The sequence below is a fragment of the Tachypleus tridentatus genome, chromosome 13 (genome assembly GCF_004210375.1).
Source record: "Tachypleus tridentatus isolate NWPU-2018 chromosome 13, ASM421037v1, whole genome shotgun sequence".
Lineage (NCBI taxonomy): Eukaryota > Metazoa > Arthropoda > Merostomata > Xiphosura > Limulidae > Tachypleus > Tachypleus tridentatus.
The window spans coordinates 230,412,485-230,426,850 of record NC_134837.1 but is presented as its reverse complement, the minus strand read 5'-3'; the positions used below and the strand labels follow the sequence as shown (position 1 = coordinate 230,426,850).

Genomic DNA, 14,366 nt, shown 5'->3' with positions numbered 1-14,366 from the left:
TTATAGACACAAATCTCAAAAAACTACTCACTTCTAAATATTTTTTTATATAACTTTAGTATGAATACATGTAAATCTTGATTCATATATTGTTTTATTCTGACCTTATGTAAATGAAAATGTGCAAGTTTGCCCGTCTTTATATTGAAAATAGGTTAATTTCTAAACTTCATTATCCGGGTCACAAAAGCAAAGTTTGAAGGGAATAATGTCATTTTCTGTACTTTTACAACATAAGCAATTCAGAAATAACACATACTATCCAGGAACAAAATTTGTGTTACATAGTGTAATCATAAGCATGTCAGATTGACTCAGTATTTACCTGCTACTTATGTAATGTATTTTGTATGATTTTTTCTGTTTTTGTATTTATCCTTATATTGTGTTTGTGCTCTTTGGCATTGCTATCCTTATATCATACTTTATTTTTGCAATTTATTTTTTTTTCTATAACTTGTTCAGTATATGCATATATAATTGACTATAACTTGCAATAACATGGTCTAAAATACTAGTTATAGATTTATTATGGAGGTTACATGGACCTTCATCTAATACATGAAACATACATGTTATAAACTGAATCAATAATAAAAATTTCTTTGTCAACTGAATATAATTATGTCAATAGCCACTTTTTATTGTGTTGTATTACTACTATAAATTACACATAAATATTGTATATTAAATATGCCACGTGTTTCATGTTTTAAATGGAACAAAATGGCATAAGTGTCTTTCATATGGTCATTAGGACTCAACACAACTTGAGACCCTTGAAGCAGAAAACATGCAGGAGCAATACCTCCAAACAGTACTGTAAAAGTTAGTCAAATTCAAATATGTAACTGAAAGAATAACAACAACAAAATCTTTAGAATATTTCAGATTCTAAACTATTAGAAATATATAAATGAAAAGTATTTATTTACTTAGTAATCAAATCAAAGTGTACAACTTCCAATAATATTGGATCTCTTTTCCTTTTTCTCATTTCAGCATGTGCAAGTCAAACCTGATAGTATGAATTAAGTTTTCCACCACACAAACCTGACATAAGTCTTGCTTCTGCACTAACACTTTCTTGTCTAAGATTGGACACTGATGTTGTGGATGATGAGGCAAAACAGAGTAAAATTCCTGACTTAGTCGCACCATAAGATCCTTAATGTTTTGTTCTTTCAAGAGTTTTTCAAGTTGGGACAAAATTCCTTCTGCTTCATCAATCTGTAAATAAACGTTTATATAAATAAATCTTTATTTATTTTAAATTTAAGTTCATTTTTTTATTTTTGTAGTACCAGGTTGTTGGTGCTATGAAATCATCCATACCAGAAACCCATCTTTATGGGCTATTTTAACTTATAAAACTGAGAGAAAGATTCCATATAATTTTTGTTGAAAAACTTTTTATTGGAGAGTTGTAAGACAACAAACACTCAATAGCATTAGTGTAAACTAGTGGTTTAAACCACAATAGATAATTCCTAAACTCCCATCTAATCCATAAGATGAACAAAATTTTAGATTATGTTGGGAAACCTTCTTGCAATGTTTCATCAGAATAAGCTTCAGAAGTACTTAATAAGTTCTTAGTTCTTATCTAAGTTTGTTTCAATGAGTGTTTATTTGCTGAAGGATTTTTTTCCTTCCCAAGTTTTGTTTAACTTAACTTCAGGTATTAAAATATCACAGGAACACTATCAAGGCTATTTGGAATAGATAGAGCATTTTCTAACTTTGCAATTATTTTCAGATTCCATAGTAAATGCACAGGAGACTTTTCCTGTAATGTCAGTTGTATTGTTTCAGTGCTCTGAAAATGTTGGCCTATTTTAACTGCCTGAAAATAATCAGATGAGTTGAAAAACAACCCAAAAAAGAAGCAATACCCATGGCTGACAATATCAGTGTTAGAAAAAGGAATTATGTGAGAATCTATAAGTTATTGCCTGAGATTCTCACATGATTCATTTTCTTTTTTTTAATTAATTTATGTTAGTCTCGGATAAATCTGGTGAAAAGTAGTGAACAAAATAAACAAAAGTTACACTACATACACAACTGATAAAAAACTTGTGAAAAAAAAATTAAAAAACTATTTTTAATATTTAGTTCATAAAAGTTAACTTTGCTATTTTTAAAAATTCAAAACTCTTTTAAATGGTAACAGTAATTAAACACTCAGTACAGTTAATATCCTTTTCATATTCACATACATTACTAATAACATTTTACTATTACATTCACAAATGAAGTTTATAACATCAAAAATAAGTTTCAATAGACAAAGCAAATTAAGATTTCTACCAAGGGTAAAAATGGTTATAAACATTCATTAATCCAGAATCAAAATATTCAAATTCTAACATCATAACAACCTTGTCTTTCCTTGTCTGGACAAAATAACTTCCAAATGACGTGCAAAACTCAGTTTCTAATATCTAAAAGACTTTCCAATTCCAGAAAATTGTATGTTCAATTGTTTAGAAAAAATCTGTATTTGTCTAGTTTAAGGACACATCTGTCTTACACCACATTAGCAAACACTGTTCTCTACTAAATGGAAAAAAACTAAGTTTTTAACTTCTCCAGCTCCAAGTGCCCCAAATCAATATTTGTGATAACTGGAGAAGAAATAAATGTTGAACTGAATTAAATTTTTAAAAAAATGTTAAAAAGTTTCTAAATATAATCAGATATCTGATTAAATGTATCAATTTTGACTTACATAAATTCAATACAGTTCATCGTAAAATATATTTATTTCTGTAAGTAATAAAAACATATTTCCTTGTTTGATTAACATAAAATATAGTAAATGTATCTAATAGTATTTCAATAACACTAAACATTTTGTTTATTTATTAATTCCAATAACATCATACAAAATCTATAAAATAAAATTCAGTGTCTATCTGTACGTCGTGTAGCTCCTTCTCAACAGATGGCTGCACCAGCTTCTAAACAGTACTAAGTGAACTTTCTCAGCTTCAAGGGTTCCCCACAAGTAGAATTTTAACCCCAACTCTTAGAGAATTCAAAGGTTCCCCCAAATCCCTTTTCATAAACTGTTGGGATAACCAACTTCTAAATGGTTCCAAACAAACACCTGAACCCAAGGTTTGCACAAAGGCAAAAAGTTTTACTCAGCCCTTTAGGGAAATCAGGTATTTCTCAAAAATATTGGTTTGTGAAACCCTCAAAAGGGGACCCTACTTTGGCACTGACTTACATAAGAGCATGTAAATAGGTAGGGCTACTAATTTTCATTCATAGCTTCACTAAAGAAATTAAAGTTGCATTACAGAAACAATAACCATTAAGTTGAAAAAAGTACAAAATACTTGCTTAAGCAGTAAATTTGCATTGTAGCAGCCCTATAAATGTATTGGTTCACTAGTTTATATATAACTCACAATTTAATGTCTTAGCACACCCTCTTAGTGTTTCAACAAACTAACCTTCTAATGCAGAAACAAAGTCACCTTCTACTGTCAAGCAAACTTGTCATTAATGTCAGAACAAATCTGTATTCAACCCTTTGATAATTTCACATCTTATGTTAAAATAAACCCATTTACTAATGTCAGAATAAAATTGTTTTGATATGCCTACATAAACACACACACCAATATCAAATTAAATTTGCTGTCCAAAACAAAATATGGTTCATTCTCCAAGTAAATTCACTGTCATAAAGTCAGGACAAAACTGTATCACACTGAATAGCTAAATGTATCTTCTAATGTCTAAATAAACTTTTTACAAAAGGAAAATGCAATTTCCAACATGAAAAATTTCCCATCAAATTTTATAACTCGTTTTCTGCTGTTTGAACAAACTTGTTTTTCTTATATAAAGAAAGCTTGCATTTCACTGTCTAAATAAATTCAGCTTTTAATGCCTGAGCAAAGTTATCTTTCAATACCTGAATTTATTTTCTAAGATTAGAATAAGCCTACCAGTTACTGCCTGTACAAACTCTTTCACATAAGAATAAAATAACCATACCATTAACATCTGGACAAGCTCCTTTCCAATTTTAATACTTGCCTTGCAACATAAAAACAAATTTGGTGTATGATGTTATAACAAGATCTCTTTCCAAATTCAAGATAAACTTGTATTCTGTTGTCAGAACATATTTACTTCCATTGTTCAGACAGATTCACCTTTTAATATCAGGATAAAATTGCATTATGCTCTTTGGTCATTTGCAAACTTTGCTTTTAAAATGTTTGAAAAACCATCTGTCATTGTCAGAACATACTCACTTTCCACTGAGGAATTTGTGCAGGTGGCACAGATAAAAATGTTGTCAAGTGACCCATTGCTTCTGTCCAGAGAAAATCCACAAGGCCAAGAACTTCTGGAGACACATTAACAGCTGTCTTGCTCCATTCACTCTGGAGCTGAATAATGCAAAACAATTAACTTCACTGAGTGTTTATAATCATTTTAATGCATTTAAGATACAATAATTCACACAAACATACACAAAGAGTAATATGTACAAGGATAATTACACCCAGATTTATATATATATAATAGGATTCAAAAACAATTAATGCAATGTTTAAATATATTTTTATACATTTGGCAACTTTGCATTTAGTAATTTCCATATGTGAACTGTAGAGAAAATTGAAATTTCCTTAAAAAGAACTAAAGGTGCACACAAAAATTGTTTTTCAAACTTATTATACAGATATTTTATTCTGAGGTTTTAACCCTCTTACCACAGGCATCCTTTACTGCATGTTATGAGTTTTTTATTGACTTGCATTCAAAATTTAATTAAACTACTTTTGTTTATGTTATACCAATTAAAAAAGAATAATAAACACATAGCTACTACTCCACATTTTAACAGTTTATAAGTTTTCTGTTTTGAATTCTATATATTGCAATGTTTTTAAAAATCCCAAATTTCCCATAATGCAACACATTTTCTCTATACATCTTATCTTGTTCATCACCCCTCCAATAATTATGAAATTTAACTTACATAATTCAATATAAAATCATTATCACCAAGAGAAAGTGTAACTTTTACAGTTTTCAATAAAACTCAACCATCAAACAGAAAATTAGGCCATTCTCAACTGTCACATCATTTCTTTCAGGATTTGTCTCTTACATTTAATACTATATCACTTATAACCAATACAAAGCCAAGGTTTTAATCTATTAAATGACATATGAGATTATGTTGTTTTCTGTTCAAAGAATTTTGGATGAACTTGTAATGACTCTTGTTACACAGTTAGAAAGTCAGAATAATAGTTACAGGATAATGTCTGATTTTTACATATTATTTTATGTACATTATTTAATTAAATAAAAACTATTTATTGCTCTACTATTGTTAGTACAGAAAAGTAGATTTCAGTGTCATCAACAGTCAAGAAGAAAATAAAGAAGGTCCAGACAAGTACTTTATTTCTTGTTTTTAATGTGTATTCTTTATTTATTACTATAAAATTAACTAAAATATATAAACATTTTGGTTAATTAAGGCAAGATCAGGTAAAAACAAGTAATAATAATAACAATACAATAAACATTTATCACAAGGCACTCATGAAAGCAGCTCAGAATAGCTCATGGGTGATCTAATTTATTAGCATAACATGAATTCCACATTCCCAAGTGATTTCTAACTTATAATGGTGTGTGCAGTAGTTAGAGATGGGTTTAAAAGGCAATAAAACAATAAAATTTGAATATAAATAAATATATAGTGTTACAAATTTAAAGCTACTTAGGATAAACAAATATAGTTTCATGTTACAATTTGATGTTGATATCATTATAGAAAGAAAAAGAAGGATAATTTAGTTTATTTATATATTTTTGGTCGTTAAAGTTCAGTCAAAGTGTCTCACCTTGTACAGAGTTAGGGTAGAGAAAATAACAAAATATAAAGTTTTACTGAATATCTCAGGAAACAGAAAAGATATATAAGTATTTTGGGTTACTAATACGTAAGAAACTAGACTTAATATTTTGACATTTGAAACATCTCATTTGAACCAGTGCTGCATTCACATTCCTCATGATACAAAAAATCAATATTTAGGTATGTTCTTTTACTATTTATCTTTAAAATAAGACATTAACTACTCAATACTACAAAAATGTAAATTATAAACTTCAATTTTATACCAAATAAATTTATTGACAAAATTCATAGTAATTAAATAAAATTTTGAATGCAAGTTAATAAATGCAATGACATGGCCTTTGACACATGTAAATCAATTAACATGACAAAAAATAACCAATTAATAAAAATTATTGTTACTAATTATTATTGTTTTTTATTGTTCCAACTAGCCAAGCACACAAAATACTGTTATGATTTCTCATTATCATTTAAGTAATTCAAGATCTCATAAATTAGTATTACAACTCACAAAAATAACTAATTTCTCAAAATTAGTTTTCAGTCATTCTAACTACTTAAGATCTCATGTTAGAACAGCTATTAGTTGAATGTAACCAATTCTTCAGTCTCAATTTTGATGTGTTCTATTTTAGGTACTATTTCTGTATTTCTCTTAGAATTTGAAGTTCATGTTTCTTAGACATTATAACACTTGTTGATAATATATTTTACAGTTTCAGCATGAAGTGTAGGGCTTATCTGTCTGAGATTAACTGATGTAATTAAATATACTGATTCTGTTACACTGAAAAGCTTCTGAAATAATGTTTTTAACCTAATATCTGTATGTTAATCACTTTGAAGAAAACTACAATAGTAATGCTTTAAGACATTACTAGCAAACACTGTAGAAGCTTGGCTAATTATCTTTTTTTCTGGTTGATCATCAGCTATTAATAATTAATTTTTTCCTAGTAGAAGAGTTATTCTACTATTATAACATCCACTTAAAATTTAAATGGATTTTTATTTTTGTCTGCTGTTTTGCAGCTAACTGTGATAAAATTACATTTACATATCTGCATTCAAAGGGTTCAGGCAATAACATAACTAATTACACAATATCTTGCACAGTAAAATAAATGGAGTTTTCTATAAATGTAAGTAATGGTGTAAATTACAGTCCAATCTCTTTAAAGTAGATTAAAACTGATACATACACAAAACAACCATTATATATTATCAAGTAACAAAGAAATACTTAAAAGCGGTACTATATGCATTACTTAGTATGTTGTAACATCATTAATTGAACAATGAAAGATAACTCATGAACGGCTTAAAATGGTCAAACATATCACACAAATAGAAAATGGGATGGAAATGCTATTTCAGTGCCTGTAGATAATTCTTAACTTATAACTGTTATAAGCAACAACAACAAATAAAGCTATCTCAGCCATACTGACAGTAATGTGCTTCAAGGTTGTTATTCAATATAACACACACAAGTTAAACAGGATGATATGGTTTGGGAGATTCATATGTAAAAGACAAAACTGCCTTTCCAGAGAATGTTACACATGAAAATGATGTTATTCTGCAACAAGTTTCAACTTCATACTCTACAGAAAATTTAATCTAAAAAAATATCAAAAATACAAAAATATGTAGTGAAATGATGAGGCAAGTGCACTTTATAAAATTTTCTCTCAAGAATAAGTTCAAACTGTTGCTGGACAAAATTGTAAACTCAAGTCAAGTAACATGGACTCAAATCACAATTTTTTGACTTGGAACTCAAACTAAATAACATGTAACTTATTATATATATATATGTACATTGCTTTTTTTCTTGGAGAGTCAACAAGTCATTTAAGTAGAGTTGCAGTTCAAGTAACCAGTAATAATGGTATAATGGATAAGTTACAAGTCATTTAAGATTTACTGCAACAAAACCTTGTCAAACAAACATTACTGACATGCTAAATTGTGTTTACATAAGCTCCAAGTTGCATAAGTCTAGGGTAATAAGAAATTACTGCATGTGTACCAGAAAATTTTACAATCTCAGTGTCAGAGTCAAGAATACTAAAGATGAAAAAGGTCCTCATCAAGAACACAGCTACTCATAGTGCGTACGCCTAAGCTAGGTGCTAACACATACAACTTGTGAACAAAACATTAAATTTCATACTTCTTAGAGGGATGGTAAGTACATTAGAGAAGCAGGGATGCCTAGAGACAAAATGTCACATTTCTTACTCTTGAGGAATTCTGGATGTTTATTGTAATATTGCCTTAAAAAATGAAGAACTTAAGACTTAAATACAATTAAGATATGGGTTATTAACTATGATTTCCTGCTACAGTGAATGGTATCACAGGAACAAAATATAGTTTAATTAAATTTTGAAAGTAAATTTGATGGAAAGAAATCCACTTAAAGTATTTTACAGACATATAAATATAAATACAGTATGGAACAAAGAGGTTACATGATCAGATATTGCTTTGCAGCTCAGCAAAATATTTTGTTATACTGATGTGATGGATTAGGATGGAGCTGTTTTGTTCAATTATGATAGCCTCCTTTATTCTGCATTTATTAATGTTCAGTTCATAGTTTCAAATTACAATGTTTTGTATAGATATACAAAGAGTATTTTTTAGTTGCAATGGTAGTAAACACGGAAGGATTTTTTTCTGTTAAGTGAATCTGGTTTCCATTTTCTACTGGTGTCTCGTATGTAGAATTCTGGTTTATAAATGACATTGGTATTGTGATATTATGTATTTTTTATTTAATAAAGATTTTATTTTAGGTCCAGATTTTAAGGTGAATTTGAAGTCAACAGGAATTTTATGTTTAATGGCAAGTTTGCTCCAAATGTTGATTTTTTTTGAGCTAATGTCACAGATAAATGGTAATCTGCATTGCAATGCCAGGTTGTTGTTTGGTGTGTTAGTGTCAATTTTGTTTGTGAGTTGAGTTTTTAGACTTTTGTCCTGATGGTTGTGTGAAAAGTTTTCAACAACAGTTAGTGGTAATTTGTTAAAGAGAAATCAACTCTTAAAACGTGTTTTTAATCTTAACATGAAAATCACTTTGTGTGCAGACTAGTCATGAAATATACTTCATATATATTTACACATATATATATTTTTTTAATTTACTAAAAAATATAATTTTTTTTGCATGTGAAAGACTTATAATGTTTTCTCAAAGTCTGCCAAAATTTATGAAGATATACATACTATATTAAAAGTTAGTAGTATCAAAACTATATAGACTTTAAACAAGTATAAAGAAGTGATGCGGTCAGTCAAATTGATCAAGCACACGTTGAGAGAGATATAGTGTATGTGTTCATTGTTCATATATTGTGAAATTCAGCAAGCTAGCAAAATGGTGGCTACAAGTGATGGTATGGTCCTAAAAGATATATCATTTGATACTACAAATGTTCTATACTGAAAATATCTGCTTACTACAATACCTGTAAAAGTAAGGTCTCTTATGGGCCAAATAAATATTACTTCAGATTTTGAGCTGCACTTGGAAATCCATGTTAAGAGTTGAGTAACTTTTCCCATTATTCATATCACATCATCTATAGAAAATGACAATTTAGCCCCAGTCTAGTCTGTTACAATCTAAATGCATTTCACCCAGGTTGAGAAACAAGGTATTATATAATGTCTTTCTATTTTCATTGCAATACCAGCATATACTTTAACTTAAGGTACACATTGAAGGGTCTGAATTTTATCTCCCCTACGTCAAAAACCTACAACTCCAATAACATGTCAGATTTGGAAAGAATATGATCAAATTAGTTTTCAAGTTAATAAAATGAAAATTACAGTGTTGAATTGTGATATTTTGTATTTTTATAAAAAGCATAATAATAACCTAACTTTTATATTTATATATTTCTTTCATTTGCAGGAAATAATTATTGTAAGTTGATAAATATACTTGAAATGACATTGTCTTATCCTGTTATTACAAGTTACTACAACAAAAACTGGAAGCTTTGTTTTTAAGTGTTCATAATTAATAAATTAATAATTCCTTGTTGTTTAAACGTAAATATGATCCATAATATATATATATGATAATTCATAACCATATCAACTGTCCATAAATACATGCTCAATTTTAATGAAATTATTAAAAACACTGTAAAACTTAATCTTTTCAACCCAGGTATCCTTTTAAAAGTATAGCATAATATTTTAACTAACAAGCAATTTCTTAATAATATAATTTTTAATTTTCTAATTTAAAAAAAATTTTTTTTGAAATATCCTGAATTTCCCCTAATATGACACACAACATATTTTCTCTAGGAATCTTGTTTTCTCTATTTTTGCTATCACCCCTTGATAAAGTAAGAAATTAAACATAAATTACTCACAATAGAATTGTTATTGCTTAGACAAATCTTAATTTTTATAGCCTTAAATTTTGTTTGGTTACAGAGGTATCAACAGAAAAACAAATCGTTCCTGCCAAATCTACCTTTCACATCCTCTCTTTCTAAACATGTTCACAGTTCTCTCTTACATATTGTATGTAACCAATAGAATGTCAGAGTTTTCACCTATAACATTCTGTTTTGAACAATTAATAGTAAACTGCAGTTAGAATACATGCAACATTCAAATGAAAAACTAAATAACTAGCTTGAATTAATTTTAATGGATGTTGTCAAAGAGTTAGAAAGTAAAAAAAATTGTAAGAGGTAGGGAAAACTATTGATTTTTTGCATGTTATTAGTCTTTCTTCTTTATTGCATTATTTAATTAAATAAAAATTATTTAGTGTATTACTACCATTAATATAAAAAGTAAAGTAAAATGTCCTTGACAATTGGCATTAAGAAAAATGTGCCTTGTTTCTCATTTTTCGTGTTTATTCTTTATTTATTATCATAAAAGTAACTAAAGTGCACAAATGAGAATCTTTTTAGGTTATTTAATATTATATAAGGTAAAGCAACATTAGTCAAGTATTTGATAGCATAACATGAGCTGCACATATCACGAGTGAGACAGTAGTTAGACATGGTTCAAACAGCAATAAAACAATAAAATTTAATTGTAAATAGATGAAAACTGTTACAAACTTAAAGCTATTGAGAATAAACAAATCTAGTCTCATGTAACAATTTGAAGTCATTCTAGAAAGTAAAAGGGGCAATTTAGATTTTGATTTTTGTTTGGTGGTCAGTCCAACTGACCAATCCTGCTTTGAGTTAGAGCAGAGAAAATAACAGACGAAATATAATTTTTTACTAAAAGCATAATGTTTGGAATGTGTTCAGGAAGTTTTGGGGGTTACACAAAGGAAATTTGAAATTTTTAGATGAAACAAGTATTTTTAATCTGAACATGAAAATCCTTTTCACATAGACTATGCAAAACAAATGCTCAATATATTAATGGACAAATCTTTATTTTAGTTTATTAAAAATACTTCACTAAAACATATGATTTTTGTTATGTGAAAGACTTACAATGTTAACAAAATGACTACCAAATCTTGTGGAGATTTGATATGTTTTGAAATTTGTGCAAAACAACATGAGGGCTATCTGCACTAGCCATCTCAAATTTAGCAGTGCAAGACTAGAGGAAAGGCAGCTAGTCATCACCACCCACTGCCAACTCTTGAGCTACTCTTTTACCAATGAATAGTTGGATTGACTGTCACATTATAATGCCCCACAGCTGAAAAGGCAAGCATGCTTGATGTGATGGGGATTCGAACCTGCAACCCTCAGATTATGAGTCGAGTGCCTTAACCTCCTGACCATGCTGGGCCACTCTTGTGGAGATATACATTATATTAAAAGTTAGAAGTACTAAATCTAAAAAGAGTTTAAACAACTACAAAGAGGTCACATGGTAGATCAAATTTACTGAGCCCATGTTGTGAGAGTTATGGGAATTAAACAAGATTTTTGCTGTCAAAATGCATATAAATCAGATATCAAAATTCAAATGTTAGTTAAAAGTCACAGTGGTGAAAAAACTCAAAATTATTCACATTTGAAAAGTTTATTAATTATTTTAGTTACATTTATATGGCCCAAGGCACAGTCATCCAACAAGATTTATTTTTATGACTTATTTCAAAATATGTTAGAGCTTTCACAAACTTGTCCTTATTTCATGTTACCTGTTGTTTTTTTTATTGAATAAAATGTTTTATTTTTATTTAAATCCTTGCACAGATACAGAGTACTGTGATTCAGAAACAAGAGTTGGAATTACAAATCAAAGCCAGAGATCCATTACGCTCTTTGTGACGAGCCCAGTCACCATGTATGAAGCATCATATCCCCTCCAGCAAGCCATTACTGAGGCAATTATATCAGATCTTATTACTAACTGTAGGATGTCACTATCAATAATTGAACATTATAGTTTTTGTCATTCCTAGATATTTTAGCTAGCAAGTATGAGCCAGTTAGTAGAGAAACTGTATCATCCAACATAAATGCCAATGGTTACAAAGCAACAAGACCTCAGTCAAACCTCTACTTACAAGAAACATCCTAGGTTTCTTCCATTGTAGTCAGTCAGTCAGACAAACAAGAGGTTTCCTTGGTGTAACGATCCATGCAATTGAAATTAAGAAGCCTACCATAAATCTGAGGTCATATCTGTGAAGCTGTAGCAGATTCACAAGTTCCCACATAGGTGAGAAAAATAAGTGAGGCATTTAAATCCATCTGTGACAAGCATGTAATAAAAAACAAACTGGACTACATTATATGTGACCCTACACGGTGGTCAAATTCTCCTCACAGGGAATCAACCTTGTTGAAGAAGCCCTTTGAAAGAGAGCATCTAATGAGCACAAAGGCAGATGGTGCCCACTGCTTTTTGATACTGATGAAAATGGGTTTCTTGGGGTTCTCCCATTTCCCTCCACATCTAATTTGCTGGCTCCTTTCGCTTTTGCATCCTAGCCACAGCATTCGACTTATAGATCCTAATCACCAGGTGGTCCCATTAAAGGGCCCTTTGGATTGATAGTTCGTCTGTACACTGCTGACTTGCTTCTTTTATTCTTCCAACTATCCCATCCACAACCCTCACTTTGCCAACTCCATCCAGACAATTGACGATTCTTATGACAAACATTCACCGGATCCCCCAATTAACAAACACTAAAAACTGTAGACATTTTAAGCATTAAATTCCTTGAAATTGCTATAACACATCTGTGTGCAGGGTAAAGGGTATAATCCTAACCCTGAACACCCCAGTTTGGGAAAGTGAAAAAGCCTTTCCTCAAAAACTAAATACCTGTCATGGTGGTTGTTTGTTATATGTGACAATCCATCAAACATGAAGAAAGCATACTCTGTGTGAATCCCTAAAGTCACTGATCATGATGCCAGACCAGATAGTGCTGATGATTTTGATGATAATGGTTTATGGAATGCATTCCAGAAAGAACACCAGAAAAATAGGAATATGGCACTGACCAGGATCTGTCAGAAGCAGTTCCTGCACTTTTTATACACACCTTGCAACTTGCAGTGTCAAATACTCTAAACAAAACAAAAGTAATCAACTTCACCATGGGTACAGCTTCAAAATTATGCACCTTATTGCATTCCAGTTGCACCTTCAAAGAAGCCTTTAAAAAGGTGTTTAGGCCTAACAAAAGGATTTCTTCCCTTAACTTTATCAGATGGAACTCAACCCTAAGAAAGGTTAAAGCCATAGCACGTCTAGAAGATCAGGCATTATGCAATTTCTTGAACGAACTACCATAATAAAAAGGTAGTTTTCAGCAGCAGAGAATAGAATCAGTTCAAGAACTAGTTACTATCTTTGAACACTTCCTTAAAGTATGGTACTTGATGCAAAGATAGCAGGCTGTCACTATAAGTTCAGTCCTGCCCCATGTGTTGTCATTAAAACATCTGCATGACATGCTAGTCAATATTCAGTACTTGAATGGTTTAATCAGAGCTCTCACAGAAGTACTGTGGAAAAGATTCTAAGATATCTTTATCACTGCACAAATGACAGAATCAACACAGGAAACTGATAATCTATCATTTGCTGATTTCATTTATCTCTTGTCAACAGTACTTGATCCAACATTCTAAGTGAAATGGGTCGAAAGTGATGTCTTGGCATTAGAAGAGGTGAAGAACAAGGTCAAGAAGCTTGCAAAAAGTAAATATCATTAATACAGCAAAAGCTATTTGAACAATGAAAGTGAAATATGAAGCGTGGACTAAGTTTAGGAGCAATTGGTTTTCAATTAATAACAAATGCAGAAGATAAGATGCCTAAAATCCCTTTAAAAGAGGAGGTGCATGCTCAATACCTTAAACAGCATTTTAAAAATATATAATGTAAATTGAATGACAAATAATATTAGTTGTTTTGTACACACTATAAATGTGACCTGAGCTGATCCTATGAAGCTAAA

General features: G+C 30.0%; 1 protein-coding gene across 1 annotated transcript in view; it reads right to left on the bottom strand.

Moving 5' to 3' along the window:
* LOC143236481 (uncharacterized) overlaps positions 1–14,366 on the bottom strand; it is a 121,166-nt gene that overhangs the window by 75,378 nt on the left and 31,422 nt on the right. Inside the window, exons 7-8 of the mRNA XM_076474767.1 lie at positions 4,281–4,418; positions 1,054–1,230 (exon numbers count right to left, since the gene is read on the bottom strand). Of these exons, the coding sequence (XP_076330882.1) occupies positions 1,054–1,230; positions 4,281–4,418 (315 nt within the window). The remainder of the gene's footprint in view (positions 1–1,053; positions 1,231–4,280; positions 4,419–14,366) is intronic.